This window comes from Thermobia domestica, chromosome 2 (assembly GCF_964235325.1).
Source record: "Thermobia domestica chromosome 2, izTheDome1.hap1.1, whole genome shotgun sequence".
NCBI classification, from domain to species: Eukaryota; Metazoa; Arthropoda; class Insecta; order Zygentoma; family Lepismatidae; genus Thermobia; species Thermobia domestica.
Window position 1 is genome coordinate 326,302,769 of NC_137455.1, and position 20,817 is coordinate 326,323,585.

At 35.4% G+C, this 20,817-nt stretch overlaps 1 protein-coding gene across 1 annotated transcript in view; it reads right to left on the reverse strand.

Moving 5' to 3' along the window:
• Window positions 1-4,149: 4,149 nt before the first annotated feature.
• LOC145679510 (endoplasmic reticulum aminopeptidase 2-like) overlaps window positions 4,150-20,817 on the reverse strand; it is a 46,362-nt gene continuing 29,694 nt past the window's right edge. Inside the window, exons 5-8 of the mRNA XM_081750089.1 lie at window positions 16,264-16,420; window positions 10,304-10,569; window positions 5,543-5,716; window positions 4,150-4,311 (exon numbers count right to left, since the gene is read on the reverse strand). Of these exons, the coding sequence (XP_081606215.1) occupies window positions 4,150-4,311; window positions 5,543-5,716; window positions 10,304-10,569; window positions 16,264-16,420 (759 nt within the window). The remainder of the gene's footprint in view (window positions 4,312-5,542; window positions 5,717-10,303; window positions 10,570-16,263; window positions 16,421-20,817) is intronic.

Below are 20,817 nucleotides of genomic sequence, written 5' to 3' on the forward strand. Positions count from 1 at the left end.
GGAATATGCAACAATAATAGTAAATTCTAGTCCTTGCATGTGCTATACAACTTATATCCAGCGTTTTTCCAAACCTGTTTGTGGGGGCACTGCTCCGCCGGAGCTCTGAGAGAGCCACCACGGAGCTGACCAAAATAATACGTCTCTAATATAATAATAAATAGTATAGTATCAGTAGTGCCCCCGGAAAACTAAGTGTGCCCCCGGAACATTGTTTCTGAAAGAAACACTGTTTATATCAGGCACTGTGTAGGCAGAAATGAGCAAACTAAATATTGAACACACTTATCCATAAATTGCAAAAGTCTGTGCTACCATCAGCAAGCAGGACAGTAGAAGGAATCCTCAATGACCAGGACTCTAGAGAAGAAACAGTCATGGCTATATTCGACTATCAACACTGAATAAAACGACATTACTATCTGAATAAATATATATTGTAATAACAATTACAATACTAATTTATAGTTTTTTTCTTTAGCTCTTGGCGTTTTGGAGCAATATATAGGGTTTACATTTCTTGCTTGAGGGTCGCACAATGAAAGAAAGGATCAGATATCTGTACTAACCCATTGTTAACAATCTGTTCCCAATGAACGACAAGTTCTTAGACGTCTTTAAGGAAAAAAAATCGGTGACTTTGATGCATAAAAATCAGTAATGAAAATGTCCAGTTTCTCGTCATTCTCCGATGATATCCCATGCAGTGCATTCGACAGGGACCAGAAAAGATGGTAATCTGTAAGAGCTACACTTAAGGAAATATGCCGAATGAAGAAGAACCTTGGATTGAAGCAGATGATTTGCGGCGGTAGTCATTTCTGCCACATGTGATGTAGCGTAATTCAAATGGATGATTATGTTATATCATTTACTGAGCCTTTTTTTCCTTGAAGTGCTGCGTGAACACGTTTGAGTTGATCAAGCAGCAGTTATAGTACAATTACTGTGTATGCGTTTACTGTGGATAATCTCTTAAATATATCACCATAGATAGGACATTATCTTATTTGGATATAAATTCTGTTTGGAACAAGGTTTTGCCTTCTTGCTTAGTCTGACCCATTTCTTTCTCTGCTTAATGTTCCAAGTAGAACCATGTTTCATCTGCAGTAACAATAAGCGAAAGAAAAAGTTGATTTTGGCGAAAGGATTCACGATTTCGGATAAGCAAAGAGCCACATATGGCAACACGCTGTTTTATTCTCTGTACGGAGTGAATAAGACATCCGCAAAACACGCTTTTGAACCTTTCTTACACATTGAGGATGTTCCACAAAACTTGTCTGTCCACTGTTCGTCTCCGTGACCAGCTTCTACGGGCTTTGGATTGGATCACAGTAGATCAAATCGTTCAAATTGTTCTCAACAAATGAGTTGGGCGATCAGAATGCCAGGCATCGTTCAGGTAAAAATCGAATCAAATCGTTCAAATTGTTCTCAACAAATGAGTTGGGCGATCAGAATGCCAGGCATCGTTCAGGTAAAAATCGGATCAAATCGTTCAAATTGTTCTCAACAAATGAGTTGGGCGATCAGAATGCCAGGCATCGTTCAGGTAAAAATCGGATCAAATCGTTCAAATTGTTCTCAACAAATGAGTTGGGCGATCAGAGTGCCAGGCATCGTTCAGGTAAAAATCGGATCAAATCGTTCAAATTGTTCTCAACAAATGAGTTGGGTGATCAGAATGCCAGGCATCGTTCAGGTAAAAATCGGATCAAATCGTTCAAATTGTTCTCAACAAATGAGTTGGGCGATGAGAATGCCAGGCATTGTTCAGGTAAAAGTCGGATCAAATCGTTCAAATTGTTCTCAACAAATGAGTTGGGCGATCAGAGTGCCAGGCATCGTTCCGGAAAAAATCGGATCAAATCGTTCAAATTGTTCTCAAAAAATGAGTTGGGCGATCAGAATGCCAGGCATCGTTCAGGTAAAAATCGGATCAAATCGTTCAAATTGTTCTCAACAAATGAGTTGGGCGATCAGAATGTCAGGCATAGTTCAGGTAAAAATCGGATCAAATCGTTCAAATTGTTCTCAACAAATGAGTTGGGCGATCAGAGTGCCAGGCATCGTTCAGGTAAAAATCGTTCACCTCGAAATCCGTCAAAAACATTTCCGGATAGTTCCTCCAGCAATAGCATCATGCACACAATCTGCACAGATCTCTCTGGATACCTCTTTGACACTAGATTCATTCTTGAACCTGTACAGACTAATATATCGGAGAATACTCTTCTTTTAAGCTAAATACTCTGTAGTGGATTAAAAAAAAACAGAAAAATGACTAGCTTCAGCAAAACCGTAAATAATACTGCATATTACTGATATCATAGTTATAGTTTAGAATATTTCCGAGGACTATATCATCACTGATGTCTGACTAAAGAAAACTGGAAATCAACGGAACAAATTGTTGAATTAATACCACTACTACCACTAGTAGCAATACTACTACTACTACTACTACTACTACTACTACTACTACTACTACTACTACTACTACTACTACTACTAATAATAATAATAATAATAATAATAATAATAATAATAATAATAATAATAATAATAATTGTTATAAACAACTTGTGTTTAGAGCTGAAAATTTTGTATAAAACTATTATTGTCACAAACTAGTTTCAAATGCTAAGGCCCATTTTCAGAATCACTGTTTGAAGCAAGTGTATCTAATTTCCTCCCATATATAATGATTCTGCACTAAAAGGTCTCAAAGTTTATTTAAAAGTATATCAACTTCCTATTACAATATATTTCTTTAATTTCTAATGTGGAAGTAGGAATATTTCTGCTTTTAATATAACGTTCAGGATTTAGTTTTAAAAATATTCAATATATGATTAAGATTGATTTTTTCAATTTTAAAATGAATGGGTGAAAAGTAAGTAAATGTGGGATAAGGATAAAAAATAAGCCAATAGAAAGAATAATAAACTTTTGTTTATGAAAATTGGTGGTGATAAGAAATACGTTGCTGAAGAAAAATAAGCAAAGGAGCGGCAAGAATTATTCAGAACATTTCCCATTATTAAGGAATAAGTTAGATAAAGCTGTTAGCGAAATGGAAATTGGGAAGATAAGCAGTAAGAAAGATAATAGTATACCAATTGAGTTAGTGATGAATATTGGACAAGAAAAAGGAAAGGGATGATCTGGTCTATAATGAAATATACAACACGTAGGAGAAATAAATTTTAAAAGGTAAAAATGAAATGTGTGTTGGTGAGTGAGGTACAGAAAATTAGTTCAGTTCAATGGACAAACGATGAAAGAAGTGCCAATAGCATTATTGATGTAAATATCTTTGTAATGTATTCAATGTGATATTTAATGGACGTGAGTCTTGGGTTTTCGTAAAAAAAGATGGACTACGATACCCTTTAAAAGCGGAGAATGGCCAGATGTTGATAACTAGATATGTGAACATAATACCAAATGAACTACTATTGAAAATAGTAGAGGAAGGTTTGCATTGGAGAATATTTTGTCAAGAAGAGATTGGATGATTGCACACATTATAAAGAATGAAGGAATCTCGCTATTTGCTTAGAAGGAAATTAGGAAAGGAAAATAACTAAAGGAAGAATTCAATTTGAAATATACGGACCAAATATTATGAAGTGTAGGGAAGAAAAGGTACAAGGAAATGAAGATTGTGGCCAAATATAAGGAAAAGTGGAAAGGTGCGTCAGATCAATGGAAATATTGCTTCCTTAGCGGAAGAAGGAAAAGTTGTAGAAAGGTAACCATGAAAGTTCTGTCGCTCTTTCATACACCACCTTCAAACTTCGATATGTCACCTAAGACATACCTGAAACATCATATATTGTCCTCATCAGTATCCACGATCTCCTGTCAACGTTCAGGAAGGTCATGGGTTCATGTGGGACTCATCAACCCAACTTGAAGTGCTTCCCAAATTGATAGTGGTGCTGCCGAATGGTTTCTCCACTAACACTGAATTGTAGTCCCAGTTCCTCACATGTCTGGCCACCGTTAGCCTCAAACGCTGCGTGAAGATCTTCATTTTGAACATGTGTTAGTCTTCCAGCGCGTGTTGCGTCTTCGAGTATTCCGCCACCGTCCTTAAACCTGTTCAACCACCACGTCCATGTAGTCACGACACCCTCACCAAAGGAATGAAAATTTTATGCCCGTTGCTGCTGCGTTTGTCCCCAGTTTGAACTCGTAATACATAGACGCCTTATGACGCTCTGTGGAGGTCCCACTTTTACTCTGTCCTGACGAAAGTTCATGAACTGCCACAACCATATAGTATGTTGGATATACCTACAATAACAATCCACCTTCACCTTATCTCAAATCGCATTTAACTCACGATGTGAAGGCCAATTGAACACAGATCTCTACAAAAAGCGACAGAACTATCTTGGTTACCTTTTTATTTTGAGGGTTGTTTCAAAGGACAGGATTAGCCATTTCATTGTTGCAGACTAGTGTAACAATACTTACAAATATATGAAAATTGCAGTGCTGTTGAACGATTTATTGAACAGTCGGCAGTATCTCAGTCTATATTCTTTTTCTTTTAGAAGATCATTGTGCAGCAATACAATTTTCTATTCATTCACGACATCCCGACTCAACTGTGATTTTCCAGAGAATGTGGCAAATTTTGACTATATTTTAATTTCTTTAATTAAGTATGAAGGTTGTAGACAAAGTAACATTAATTTTGGAATCCCGATAGTTTATTGTGGAAGCTGTTGCTTTTCCCACATTTCAAAAAATCAAACAACTCTTTGGTCATAAGCTTTACCAAAATCATCCATCTTTTCTTTACTTTTTTAAACATAAGATCATCCGTAGCAGGGGTCATTTGTTAGAATATATTGCCTGAGAATGAACAAAAATTTTAATATATTTTAAAATATATGCATATGTGAAAATGTGACTCAAAGTTTTATATTTATATACAGTATATACACTAACAAAGAGACAGGTAGTTGCATGTTGTAACGTAACACTCGAGACTTTAGTGCATCGACTGCGATTTAAGCATATCCATTTAACTTTTTAAAAATTACACACCCAATTGTGTCGTATGCACAGCACGGTTCTTCTCAAGTTTTTTGTTCAAAAGAACAACGTTTAACGGAAAGGTTATGTCCTTAATTTGAAGACGGTCGTTACCTGCAGAAAAAATTGTAGTACATTTATGAAAATCGATACCTCGGACAATAACACGAAGTGATTAAGTGAACGTGCAGTACACTGAAACTCCTTCTCCCGAAGTGGCTTGGCAGTGGTGGAAGATTACATTCAGTTGTGGTGAAGGATACACGTTGAATACATTGAGTACGAAAATCTTAAAATTGTAATATCGCATCACTTTAAAAGTACAAATTTCATGAATTTTACACTGTATTTAAACGTCGAAACAGAATTTCCTCCCAATAAAAGCAAACTTTAATTCGCCCAATAAGTTCTCTATTGTCAACTCTATTACAAACAATATTATTTTGAAGTTTTCACCTGCTATATTAATGTTGAATATTACCCACTTCTTATCCTCTGGGAATCCTATTAACGTCATGTTACCTTCCCTAGAGGTCAGTAATGCTTTAGGTTTCGTATTATGGAAATCCGCTTCTTCTTCGTTTGTATAGGTCAAAGGAATCCACCACAGAGAGTCATCAGATGTGTTATGTGAAGTTCCATAAAGAAATCGATGCTTAAGAAAAGAAAAATGTATAGAAGTAAATATTGGAACTTGTGTACATAAAAGCATACAATTCAGTAAATATCAAGTGTCGTGCATTTTTTATTTGTTTATTTAACTATTTAACTTTATTTACTAGTATTAATCTTAACAAAGTTGAAAATGTTTATTCTATTGGTGAAATTGAATTGTCCATTAACATGTTACTTCCAAAACATTTTTTAAAAAAGAATGCATAGTTACTTAAAGTTCTTTCCCCGTGCCGCTAGTAGCTATTGCCAATGCTGACTAAACGAATTAATTCCATGACAAGAGAGTCTAAAGTCTGTAATTCATAGAAGTTCACCCCACACGGTGTATCACCCGATCATCAGTGAAGGTATTCTCTGTCATGAACTGATTAAAATGCTAGAAGCGATAATAATTGATACGATAGAAATCACAGGATCACGATAGAGGAGCAAAAGTTCCACACTACAATTCATAGTGTGTCTACATCGTGCTTTGAACTACATGTGGGTTTGCATTGTGATGCAACGTAGGAACATCATGTCTGTTAATCATTGCTCAATGCTTCCGGACAACTTTCGAGTCAATTTTCTTACTGTTCTATGCGCAATGATTAGCAGGAAAGGGTTCACCTTAACCCTTTAACAGGTAACATTTCTTGCTCACACTTGGAGTATATTAATATTTTCCCGGTCGGAACTTACCTTCCTATTGTAAATTTGAAGTCCATTTGTTCGCATGTTGAGTTGTGATCTCAGAATAGTTGGTATAGGTATATATTTACCACTATCCATTGAGAAACAACTTGCAAATGATAGTTTCATAAATATCCATGGTAAAATAATTTTCCACATTTTTAATAAAGGAAAAAGGTATTCAACGATCGTGAGTGATATGGTTATTTTTAGTTCCTTGTACATGTTTACAAACTTTACAAACTAACAAGTTTACAAAGTATCCAATGATCAAAAAAGTGTTATAGTTAAGAACACACTATTAAAACGTATTGTGACAGGAATGGTATTCAACCATCATGGTTTATGTGACATGATTTATTTTTAGTGCCACATCCTTCTTTATAAAAGTATAAGTACGGTATATGGAGCGATTACAAAAATGGTTACAGAGAAGAAGTCAACATTGTAACTGAGTATGATGGGGACATTAAATTTGAGAGTGAAAGGAGACAAAGCAACTTTTGCATACCGCAATGTTACTTTTCTTACATATCAAGTTGCTTCTTTCTGCTTTTCGTTCACACTACAGTACTCAAACTTCCAATATGTACACTAATGTCCAAAATTATTGTCGCATATCTATAAATATGTTGCTGTAGGAATATAATTTAAAAAGGAATTCACTCGGTATTTCTTATAATATTAGTATGTGTATAATCGGAAAAGACATGTATGTGGCAAATTTCATGTCAAAAGAGGAGTAAAGAAGAACAATAAAATGAAAATAAACTTTCTTGTCCATTTAGCAACATTTTGTTTTACTTATCCTAATTTTCCTATTTATAATTCTTTTTCTATGAAATTTACCAAAAATGTACATTTTCCGATTATACACATAGTATCAGTATTAAAAGTACCCTGCAAAATAATTATCAAATTATATTCTTACACGAAGACAGTTATAGATATGTGACAATAATTTTGGACATACGTGTACCTTGAAATGGTAAATGTTTTCCTTCTGCAGCAAGTTTTACTTGATAAAGAGTAGTAGTCTTGTCTGATGCAGTAGTACATTTTCTTACCAGTTGCAGACCTTACTTTAGTTTACTAGAAAAGTTGTGAATAACTTCATTTGCTAGAATACTTCTGAACCCTACTTAATAAGTTAACTTTTTGATCACGTAACACTAATATTTCCTTATACAATACATAACTAATGACAATTGACGAATCTAGCATTTAATAAAATAATTTCATCCACCACCTAGACAACTTCCAAGATATAGAATAACAACTTTGAAGTTGATCAAATTTCTCAGCTCCACCGATATAGTTATTATAGTTCGCAATGCTAACTGGAGATGATAGTTGTTTTTCGTTCTCTGTTCCTACATACCACATTTGTAATTTCGGTAGGATTTTGCATAGTGTTAGCTACTGTAACAGCGTTTCTACCTCTGTCTTTCGAGCATATGTTGAACTTTTGAGTGCCCTTCAAATCAGGGGCCTGAGGTAGAGTCCCCTTATTTCCGGCCGCCTTGACCATATGTTTAACGTACTATTTGAAAAGCAAACCAATTTACTTTTATCGAACTTGTGAAGTGAGTAGTATGTATAATGAAAGTGCTATTTACATCATTCTTATAAATAAATGGGTCCATGGTTCGATCCCAGCCTGCGCCAATTGAACTTTGTGGTGGACAAACTCTGTATGCATAAGTTTTCTTGTGGTTCTTCCGTTTCCTCCTACTTTTTTCATTTTGTTATTTCCTTCATTTCTCATCATCACACTCTCTTTAGCATAGCCCGCATAACAATGGGACTTAAAACTTAAATATTTCATTTCGTTTCATTTCCTTCCTCATACTTGACATAGACGTCATCACCTTCATCACCAATATATTTTGTGCACTGGAAAAGAAAATAGCATTTTTACAGATATTTGGTTGTGTTTCTGTTATCGTATCCAACATAATATTGTGCATATATTCATGATCTATGTGATTTCATCACAGTGCATTTCTGCGCTAAAAGACCAATAGCAAGAAATTATAGTGCAGGGCATTATATAAGCTATATTGTCTTTCGCCAGATAACTAGTGGCATCGTTCGTTATTTTCCGATCGTTTAATAGTTCAGCTTTAGAAATAGTTATGAAGTTGAATTACAGTAATACAATTAAAAATATTTTATTAGAACCCTGGAATGACGACAGACTCCATCAAATATCATAGTAGTTTGTGATTTCAAACAATACAGAACATGTCCGACTCATCTTACTGTATATAGCCTACAAGCATACGAAAATTCCCCCCCCCCCAAATTTAATTTCCCCCTAAACATCCCCAGGTAAATACACCTAGTACGTTTTAGAAAATATATGGACAACTTTCGTACACGTACTAACCCTGCAAAATCCAGGAAAACTGATATAAAAATTATTGTCTTCAACACAACTTATCTGACTTTGTGGACGTTGGCAAAATAAAAGACAACTGATTAGCATAATTCGTTGCATGAGAAACCATTGGTAAGAATACATACCGTTGACCTCACTGAGACAATAGAGATTAGTCAAACATCATTAATGGTTCGTGTTTAGTAGGTGGTAAATATTTATACCATGCCCGCTAAAGGGTTAGAAAGACACTGAATCAGGGTCACTGCAGATCCAAAATAACTTCTGCTGGTAAAGGATGGATTCGGAAACCTTCTAGGGCGGATTCTGACCCAACCACAGTTTTGGTAGTTTCCACTGTTGTAGCTGATTTATTTTTTAATCAGAATTGACAATCTGATTGAGAAGTAATTTGTACTCGTATATTGCCAAGAATGTGTAATTGATAAAGATTTGCTTCATTAACGTTGAATTGGATTTGAAGGGCATAGCAAGAGTCATTATTAATTTCACCGAAAAAAGAGGACTAGTTAGACATTATTATCCATTATACCGAGGTTTCTTTCCTCATTTTATGCATGTATTTTGACACACAGATAATCGTTCCCGAAACCGAAAATGGAAACAACACGGGATATAGAAATGAGTTTAAGAAACTAATAATGAAGAATAACGTCTTTTTGTATTGTTGCTGTTATTATGAATGAAGTAAGTCTTTGGTGTTGCCACTTCTAATGTGTCCAGCAGACGTGTCTCTTCTTGCCAAACATTTTGCTTAAATGTAATAAAACTGTCACCAAACAGCTTAGTGATCAATAAAGCTATGGGTTCGACACTAATATGCTGATTTTTGACAAGCTATATTTCTCATACCACATACTCAAGGGGCTAAACGTGAACTTGAACGACCTCTGGAGTATCATTATTCCTCTCAGCAACCCCGGGAACAATGAATTGGATACTGGGAGTCCCGGCAGAAGATCACATGGTTCCTATCTCCTGTTAAGCTGTAGATTTACGTTTGATAAACCCTTGCTGCTGAAAGCGACTCTAAACTCCAACCCGCCACCACTAACACTCGTCGTCCTAAGTATATATCTTCATATTTTAAATTTACATTTAAACCCTCTAATCTTCAATCTTCCCAAGATGAAAATCTTAAAAATGGTTTCTAGGCGATCAAATTAATCAGAATGAAGATGAATCTGTGTATAAAATCTGGTGACTGTAGGTGACCTGGATGTATACGAAACTCTGATAACTGACACACTCATATTTTATATATAAATATAATTTGTACTAAATCAAAAGCAGAAAACAATTGTAAAAGAAGTTATTTTAACAACGAGGTTTGTAACAAGCTAGAAGAAATGTTCTAAGCAATGACACTAAGTAGTAAATTCTCTTATTCGAGTACGAAATTCTAAATTTCTTTTGTGAATGAACTATAATATGGTAAATATAAATTATTCTTAAGCATCCCTGAAATGGTTTCGAAATTGCAGTCTTTACCTGAGACACAGTAGCATATTTCTGGTGGTAATTCAATTCAACGAAGATTTGTGGGAAACCTGCTTGCTTGGTCCAGCCATCAATAATCATTTTCACTGTGATGTCCAACGGCAATGCACCACTCTTGTGTGCTTGCTGAGTGAAATGCTCCCAGAGGTCATCCCCTCCAGCGTTTCCGTATTGTAAAGCTTTCAAATATGATATTAATCCTTGTCGGAATACATCTTCGCCTATAAACTGGCTCAGTATACGTAGAATAAAGCAACCTACAGAACCAGAAATATATATTTAAATTACGGAGTTATTTTGAAAGCGAGCTGTAATACAAACTTAGTTCTTTTTGTTGCATTGGCGCTGTCTTAACTTTTACCAAACACACTCAAAGAATTGGAAAAGTCCAAACTAGTTACGATCATGCCGTGATATTCCCATAGCCATTAAATGTGAGGGAAGCATCACACTATATATTTCAATCTCCATTTTTTGATGTATACAGTGAACATCTTTGTGAATGCATTCGGAAGGAATAGCTGGATATTAGAAAGGAAAATTCCAGCAGGCCTACAGAGTAGTATCATTGAAGTTACGTTTACAAAAGGCTTTTAGGGGAATTCTTTTGCTATCGAAGTACGAGCTAAATAAAACTTATAGCAAATGGTTGTAAATGACATATACTACCATGGTTTGAGTGGAAACACTGATTTTAATACTGCTAGTATTACTAGTAATGCCATGCATTGTTGAACCGAGCGAAAAGATCTGTTAGTTTCAGAATGATGACGTTAAAAATGAAGGTGTAAATTAAATTAGTGAGGCAGTCGTGTCCCACGCTACACCAAGTCACAGAAGAGACCATCTGTATTGTTCATCATTATTCACTTTCCAAACGGTGTCGAGTTCGATCTCCAGTAGAGATACAAGTGTTTTCAAGTCAAGCGGATTGTACAAAAATTAGTAACTCAAAATACAATCTGAACAGAAGATCCGTCAGCATCCTATTATTCTCGGAATTAATCCATGTACGAAATATTGCGTTATTTTATTGCCTAATTCAATTTTTTTAGCATTCGCTCATCTTAGATAATCGGCTGCTTTCCCGTACATGCTATAAGTGCAATTATTTCAGTAATTATCAATTGAAGTGAATCGGCATATTAATGAGTGCGAATGATCTATCAAGCCACTAATCTAAAGAAATTAATTGTCAGTAATGTTTTCATCCAACATAAGCACATTGTTGTTAATTTGCGTTGTGTAGTTACATTTTCTATCTTGTAAAATGGTCTGAAGACTATTGGAGACAATTAGTGAAAACTTTTGGTGATTGTACTCTTTTGAGGATGCTACTCTCGAGACTTTTTCTCCCTGAGAAGTTACGATAACTCCTTACAATTACTTGTTAGCCTGGAAATAGGGGCGTTAGGAGTCTCAAAACAAAATACAGTGGCAACCACTGCTCGGTAATACATCAAATCCCGGATATTCAATCCTGGATATTCATTAATATATTGAGCTATGTAGGTAGATAAGATATCGTCCAGAAAAAAAAACATCAGTAGAGAAGGTGGACAGCGTCTAATACCAATTCCGAGACGTTAGTCACAAGACCAGTGTCAGGATAGTACAGTTGGACATTTAAGTGTATATACGATTTATTCAAGTTTCAACATTTCTGTTACCTTGAAATTTTATTTTGTTTGCGCTTGTAAGTTTGTTACATATTTCTATCAGTGACACAGAACCATGCAATTCTGATACTACTGAACCGCTCACACACGATCGAAATCATTGATTTTTTTTAAAAATTTGTAAGGCATTTTCGCAAATTTCTCTCACTGTCAGCCATACAAATGATGAAGGAATGAATTGGTGCAATGAAGAGAGTACGAAGAAATGGGAGAACATTGAGAAGAATTACATACCTAATGTTTGTTCAATACAAAGTCAGCATGCATGAGCTAGGATCGGACTGGCCACCCGTAACAATAGAGATGAGCTCTGTCATTGAGCCACTACGATCCTATACAGAAATCGTGTAATATTTTATCGTTACTTGCAACATTTTGAATCTATTTAGGGCTTTTAGGAAATTTCAACATGAGCAAATCGTTGACGTTATACTCTCAGTTCATTAATGTCAGATAATCTAATTTTGTAACTTCTCTGTCTTTCTTTTTATCTTCTAATGTTGGTTTCTCTCTTCCACGGAAGCTAACAATATGTTTAAACAGAAACTGATATTTCATTTTAAAAATCTGACAATTGGACTTCAATCAGAAACTAAAATTATATGAAGTCGCCACTAGAAGCTTGTTTTATATCGAATCATTATATGTGTGATGCCCATGTGATCTTATTTCAAACAAATTATAATCAAAATTGTTTATAGTATATAGTATTAGTGTATATCTTCACGCATACTTAGTGGTAGTTTCCTTTCTGACATTATACAACATTACGGCCTTTGAAGGTTAAAGATTAACTCATGATGGCCGCTTGGCCTCTGGTTATTATCAAAGTCCCACTTCATCTTACATTTGTTATAATATTTTATATCATACTATTCACTATTTGATTACTGTTTGATTAATTCTCACCTGACCCTGCCATGGCCGGTCCCAAGTCCGTGCTGAGAAATGGGGAGGGTGCTCCCTTTATATTTCTCGGCCGTATGTATTGTGGCGCCTGATCAAAGAGAAGGGGGGAATAGGTAATAGTGATATTCCCCTGTTACTCGTACATAGTTTCGCGATATGCCTTGGACAACAAATCCTACCGGCGGTTGTGAGGCTTTGGCTATCCTCTGAAATGGGCAACTAGGCTTTGCCCTTGGGTCCGGAAGATAAAGCTATGTGGCACCCAACAGGTATGAAATAGGTGGTAGTTTGTGTACTCAAGGGGGCAGATGCAACGCCCTACCGGGAGGACGATGTAGGTACTGACCTCAAAGAAAGTTTAGTGCGTGCACTTGGGTCCATATCCAAATTAACATTCGTACCTCTGGAGTGCTGAGGTAGTGGGGCCCTTCGTCCCAGTTTTGCTATCCTCGCTAGGCGCAGGATCTACGACTCTTCCAGGAGAGCTGCTCCCACTCCCAAGTGACCATTGTCTTTAAAAGGAGACAGTCTATTTCAACCACTGGGTCTGGTAATGTGCGATGTTTTGCATTACTACCGTAATTAGAGACAGTGAATTATATTGCTCCAAATCGGGGACAGTTCTACGTGCGAGAATTATGACCTTACCACAGCAGCCGCCACTCGTAATTGGCCATTGTTTTTCAAACGAGACAGTCTACATCAATCATTGGGTTCGGTAATTACGGTGTACCTCTAATGTAATAAGAGAAGTTCTGTATTTCCTGAACAGCCCTACAGAAGGTGGATGTGGCGGTTGTTTGCTTTATCATGTTTTACTTTCAATGATGTGTCCGTTCACAAAGCTTCCCACTTAAAATTTTCGAGTGATTTCTAGTATCCCATGGTACACACTCCTGTGAGAAGCAACACAATCCATTCAATGCACCATACTGCATTTCAATTTCTCACTTTTTGTTTCATTTTCTTTATCTGATATCTTTAATGATTTATAAACAATGGACGTTTTTATTTGGCTGTGCAATGATTCACATTTAAATTGTGGTCATTACGTAAGTGGTGCAAAACACGAAAAACAAAATTCTACAAACGTTGTTTGTTTTCTTATAATACAACCGATGATATATTTTCCCTTTTAGCATTTTCAACTGAGCCCCCAGAGTTTCTTGGTGGGAGACTACATGGTGAAAAGAATATTTTCCAATCAGTGCGATCACACTTTTTTCACACCTCTATGATTTATAAGTACTGGACAGTTTATCTTAACGTGAAATAATTAATATTAAAATAATGTCCATTTTGTAAATGTTGCTCTTCATGGTCTTTCAATGACATATCAAGTGACATACCTTCTCATTTAAAACTTTTGAGTTGTGCCCCAGTGTTCCTTGATAAGTGTCTGTAAAATAAACAGCACTCTATATTTAATGCGCGCTATGACACATTCCTATCTCACTTCTAGTTCATTTTTTTATTTTCAGCTTTTATAATTTAGAGCAGTTAACTTTTTATCTGAAGTACCTTGTATATAGATTACCTGAAATACCCTCTCTTCGTATGATGAGAATAGGTTTGTGGGAAATATAATCCCTTACACCTAGAATACACGTTTCAGTCAAGGGCATATTCTACTTCTCGCATAATTGTTAAACACACTTCTTCCTGAGAATAAAACGTTCAATCGAAGTCATATCATGAAAGAAACTTGAGGTGCATTCTATATTCCAGAGTCACTTCAAAGGAGTCAACACTAATCTCTGTTATTTTTGGCGTTTCTCACCCCTTCTCACCTGTAATACGAATATGGTATTTATTTAAACGGAATTAGAAGTGTTGCTATTCATTTTAGTGGTCCCAAAAGCTATACATTCGACACAACTGTGTTCTCATGTATTTTTACATGTACCACTTCCCACCCTATCACTAACGATTCCTTAACTACACAACAAAGTTGACTGTAATTGACCTCGACGTCCAAGGGCTATGCTGGTACCTATAAACTTACATTCACAAACACACACATTCATTTATGATTATCATATATAGAGATACGAGCAACCCCATATCAAAGAATAAAAACTGAGTAGTAGGAATAATGACGAGCAACGCCTTCCCAAAGGACATTCCCGTTCTTCAGTAAACTTGGGATTAAATCTGATCAGTTGTGTCACCAATCAACTTAGCACTCTAAACACTATGGACTTGACACTGATCTCGATCATTTAAGACCTTTTATTTTGTTAACTCTTCTCACTCTCCATTCCGATGAAGGCTCAACTAGGACCTACATGAAGTTGCTAGTGTAACTTTTCATTTCAGTAAGCTTTCAAAATATTGATCACTAATATCGGTTATTTTCAAATATTTTACATGTTACCCCCTTCCCATCTCAAACCTTCATAGGTGCTAAGGGCGCCTTATCCCAAGTACGGCTTAACTGGACTCGAATGGAATTGGCTGTGATACTGTTCATTACAGAAACTCCGAAATCTACTGATTCCCTGGAATATTGATAGTTTTCGATTTTTTTGACACGTCACCTTTCTCACAGCCGCTCTTCTAGAAGATAGTGATATTCTATCCCCACCGGAAACTGATTTTGCACTAAAATAGCATTGAGAGTGTCACTATTTACCTCAGTGACCAAGAAAACTACAAACTTGACAGTAATAAGAGTCACTTTCGATTAGTTTTAATATAATTACTTACTAATTTATTAGGAGTGGATGAGGTGTCCTGCCCTCACATAGGTTGTTTTTAATTGTAGCTCAGGCGTCTACCAAATTTGGTTGAAATTGATTCACCTTTTCCATACTTACAATGAAACATATGACATATACTTTTGTTCAGAGAGATGGTGGAAATTACCTTCTTATTCCCATAAAACAGAAATTTCCAGAAGTGCTCAAACACATGTTCCGTTATTTCTAACGAAATGTTTATATTTTCTCTTTCTCTTTCTAATTCTTTCTAATATGGCAGACTCGTAAGCTATTCATTATCTTACATTTATCTTATCATTTGTAATATTGTTACCAGATGATATATAATGTATTCATGTGGATATTGTAATTTTAAGGAGTTTTATAGTGATTTAATATGTCACTTAATATAGAGAGTGATTCGTAGAATTATTACAGTTTCTTTTTTTTCTAACAACGCAACTATATTGAACCATTAGTAACATAATGATCGTTTATCTTATTCTATGCTACAACAAGGAAATAGTAAAATATTTCGTTTAATATTTGATACATTAAGATCAATAGCGAATGGTAATATTCAATAATATTAAGAAAAGAGTGTTTCTATATATTATAAGAAATGGTTAACATATTTATTACTAAAATTTATACTTCTTACCTTTATAATACGTTAAATCGCTATGTAAGTGCAAAATGTCATTTGGATGTTTCAATTGCACTGAGACAGGATGCGCTTTTCTGTATGAGTCGAAATAAGATATTTTTGACATTTGCTGGTAGACAATAAATTCTTGTTCCTCCCACTCGGGTTCAACCTAGATAAAAAAATGATTCAGTTGATAATTCTATGCATAATTGCAGCGGTATTTAATAGTAAAAATGAATAAACTGGGTATCGCATATTGTATTTATCATTTTAGGCTAATAGTTAAGAGCAGTTGAAACGTATGTGTAACATAAATAAGTTAAGCTTTTGTTGTTTCATCTGTATATTTTTAAGTGTTATTTAAAATGCTCTGCCCGTACGTAGCTTTTGAAACGTCTGGTAAAGTAAATAAAAGTCGTCGGCGTAATAAAACCATTTTTCTATTCCATTAGTCAGATTGCTTTTTCCATATAGATTGTGTACTGTTTCCTTCTGATCTGAGAACCGTTTTTCTTCATCACATATCATTTTCTCGATAGAAAGTATTTTATATGATACTTGACAGACATTTTGTTCCACGTAACTCATTCATTGTCAGTATATATTAAACCAAAGATACACAACGCAGAAGGTAAAGGGAAGCCATTATCCGCAAGTCACTTCGTCTTCGTGCTCCTCTTCTAATGTTCATTACATGTTTTGAGCGTGTCTATTGAACAGAAGTCTGCCAACATTCTCTTACTCCATCTCGCTGTCTGAACAAATATTTAACAAAATTAATACTTAGAATGCTCGCACAGCCGCAGCATGTGAAACGTAAAATATTCAAGCATTGCTGCTGAAAGCATAATAATTTTTTTTTCTAATAACGTTACTAAAATCAAACCCTCGCTACTATGAAATTGCTTCTCTGTTTTCGTAAGAATTGGCAGCGTTGCACTCTCAGGAAAATCAAAATGTGTTTATTGTCACCTAGACAGTGGGAAGCTCTTGTAGTAAATTCATGAGATTTAGATTTTCTAAACATAAAGTTTACTTTACAAAAAAGAAAAATATTATGGTTATTTTGTAGTAAGTAACTAAATATAAAAATGAACATTAAGACCATTTGTGTACTTATTTACCTCTTGGATGAAGACACTGATACTGAAGATAGGAATGTCATATTTGTTAACGCAGTAAAAGATACGTTCCGCTAGAATGGTAAGCATTAGAAAATACAGAATCACGAAACTATAATTTTATATTGCTCTTTCTTCCTTCTAGAAAGAAAAGTAGAATGTCATCTTAGATACTTCGAATGGTAATTGAGGTTCTTGTAACAGGGAACTTTACGAGGTTAAGAATGGACTATTTGACCTGTTATTACTCATGCTTTGGTTGATGTGAAAGTGCAGGAACTTCCTTGAAAACATAATGAAAATGTACTTGATTATAAATATCATAAGTTGATTTGGGGTTGAAACCTTGCCTCTCCAAAACATCTGAGACCAAAGTCTCGCGAGCCAAAATTTAGCCGGGCGAAAACCTCGCCTCTCGATAACCTCACGGGCTGAAACCACGCGTCCAAAATCTCGTCAAACTAAAAATCTCGCCTGTGAAAACCTCACGATCCTGATCTGGGGACCCAGAATCTTGTCTGGTCTAAACTACGTGAAAAGTAATGTCGGCTTCGAAGAAATGTCGTCAGTATAAAATGTCGTCACTTCGATTTCTTCGATGTAGAATGCTCAATATATTGCTATACGTATATATTTTGTAATGACGATTAATTGAATTAAAATAATTCTAACGCGTGCTTTGAAAATCTATGGTAGATAAAAATGAAAATGACTGTTTGTGACATCATATCTCTTGACCACGCGACCGATCTTGATGAAATTTTCAACATAGATTGGATTCGGCCCTGGGTTGTATTTTATAATTTCACTTTGACGGGAAGGGGAAGACATATAAAATTACATAGAAATGAATGTGGATCCATTTATGGCTTAATAACTCTTGAGCCACCTGACCGGTCTCGATCAAATTTTCAACATATGGGGTTTGAGCTGGAAAGGTTTGGTATCACTTTGACTGTGATCTTAGAAAATTCTAGCAAAATCGAATAATATTTATGAAAGTATGAACTCTTATATAAGTTTTTACGTCCCTCATTATGTCTTTAGGTTAAAGGAGACGGAGGTGATCAGGGAAAATGAAATGATGGAATGAAGAAAGTGGTAGTAAACGGGAATACCCCGAGAGAGCCCACGCACACGATATTTGGTACCTTCTTCTTTTTTATAATAATAATAATAATAATAATAATAATAATAATAATAATAATAATAATAATAATAATAATAATAATAATAATAATAATTTATAATATGGAATTGCAAGTTAATAAACTCATTGGGTAAATTTTAAGGAAATGTTTCATACCGCATGGTTTTGGCCCAGCGAGATTATGAACGGTGAAATCTTGGCCACGCGAGTTTTCGACCGCAAGATTTGGCTCGGCGAGTTATTGTCCCGCGAGATTTTGGGCGGAAATGTTTCGGCCGAGAGAATTTGTCCATATAACTTAAGTTTTGTAGTATACGTTTACAAAAGATGCCAACCTAAAAAAAGAAAAAAATATTACCGGGACGAAACGTGCATTTACTGTTCCAATTTTTTACATTAAACAACGAACAATGTACTGAGGGTTGGTTTTTAGGAAAGTAAGTAAAGTGCTCTAGTTTGTTCAAAAGGTATGAGTGTAGCAAACTCCAAAAAGTAGAAAAATCTAAACTTCTGCAACGAATATAAAATCGAGAAGAATAAATCCTTTAGGATCTACAGAACAATTGATATAATGAACATGTTACAAAGTGATATTATTTAATCTTATATATACCGAGGCTACTGAAACTGAAACTTTCATTAGGGTGGTCCTTAATTTTTGATTTCCTAATTTCTTTGGACTCACCCCCTAAAATGGTTCCATGTGGGACTAAATTAAGGAAGGAGAAACATTAACTGCATTGAATAATATTAAATGGTGCCCCAAGCGACCTAAAATTTTGAATCCGCTTACAGTACATAATATATGGGAAAAATCTGGAATAAAATCTTGTAATTTAGAAACGGCTTAAGGGAACGCAAAAATACTCTGAATAATGGAACTAGAGGAAGAAACGCATATATTGTTGTATAGTATTGTCACAGCGGCCATCTTATAGTCCGCCATCTTGGATTCAGATCAAAATTTTCAAATAGGAAGAGGGTCATGTGACATATCGCTGTGAGGCGGCGTTTAACCAGAAACATAAATCTGGCATTATTTTAAAGATAGCCTTAGTCGTCTAAGAATTATTACCTGTGAAAATATTTCTCTTTTTCACAAGTAAAAACTCTTACACAAATAAATGTAAAGATATGCGTTTCGCTCGAAAAGAACAAGAGGGACGCGCGGCTTCATTAGAAAGAGGAACGCAAAAGAAGAATGCACTTCTGAAAATCGTTTGTATGAATTTTAAACCATAATACACGGAGGTAAGCTTTTCAAGAAATTAAGCGGAAAACCCAGTTGAGTATGTAAGATAAAATGTAAATTAGTGCCTGTATGCGCCCGGACCTTGCAAGATATGTAAAAGGGGAAAAAACTAATTTTAAAACTTCAAGCCAAGTTGCTGCTCTTGATCGATACAAGTCCACTGATAGAACGAGAATACATATTCTGACAGCGACGGCAGAAACATTAGGCCATAATGTAAAGGAACTAGTAATAAATATGCATCGATGCTGAGAGAAAATCCGTAGTGAAGTTGCATTAGACCACAAAAACAATTTCGGAGTGCATCAGGTGCGTTAGTTGTGCAATGAGACGGAAAACCACTGTCGAATTTGACTGGTAGAGAGACTATCGTCGGGTTATCAATATTTATTACAGGAGATGCTCATGAGAGGCTAATTGGTGTTCTCAGTTTGTCATCATGAAGAGAGAGAACGAACATATTATTTCTACTACAGTTCATTAGCTTGAAGAATGGAACTTGGTAAAGTTCGTGCAGGCAGTTTGTTGTCACACTATTCCCTGCAATATGTGTCATGTGAACGGTGCTTTCATTCTGCTAGAGCAGATGCTCCAAAATGATCTTCTATACCTTCCTTGTAGGCACTACATTTATGAATTGGTTTTAAAATGTGTATTTGACAAGTGTTGTGTTTCGTTTGCATCTGGACCGGACGTTCCCCTATTTAAGCATTTTCAGAACGATTGGTCTAAAATAGATTGTACTAACTTTATTCCAGAATTGATTATGATAATGACGTAAGGAACAACATTTCAGATGTAAGAAATGAAGTATTGAATTTTGCTATCAAACTTGTAGAAGCAGGACACCGCAGAGAAGATTACAGTAAATTTTTAGAACTGACATTCTTGGATATCATACCACTTCGAAGAGTTTTCTTTCGTTTGCCTGGAGCAATTCACCATGCAAGGTAGATGGCAAAAGCAATATACTGTTTAAAAATATTTCTCTTTCGCCAACATTTTCGTTTAACGAAGCAAATAGAAACGGGTTTTCGGACAGC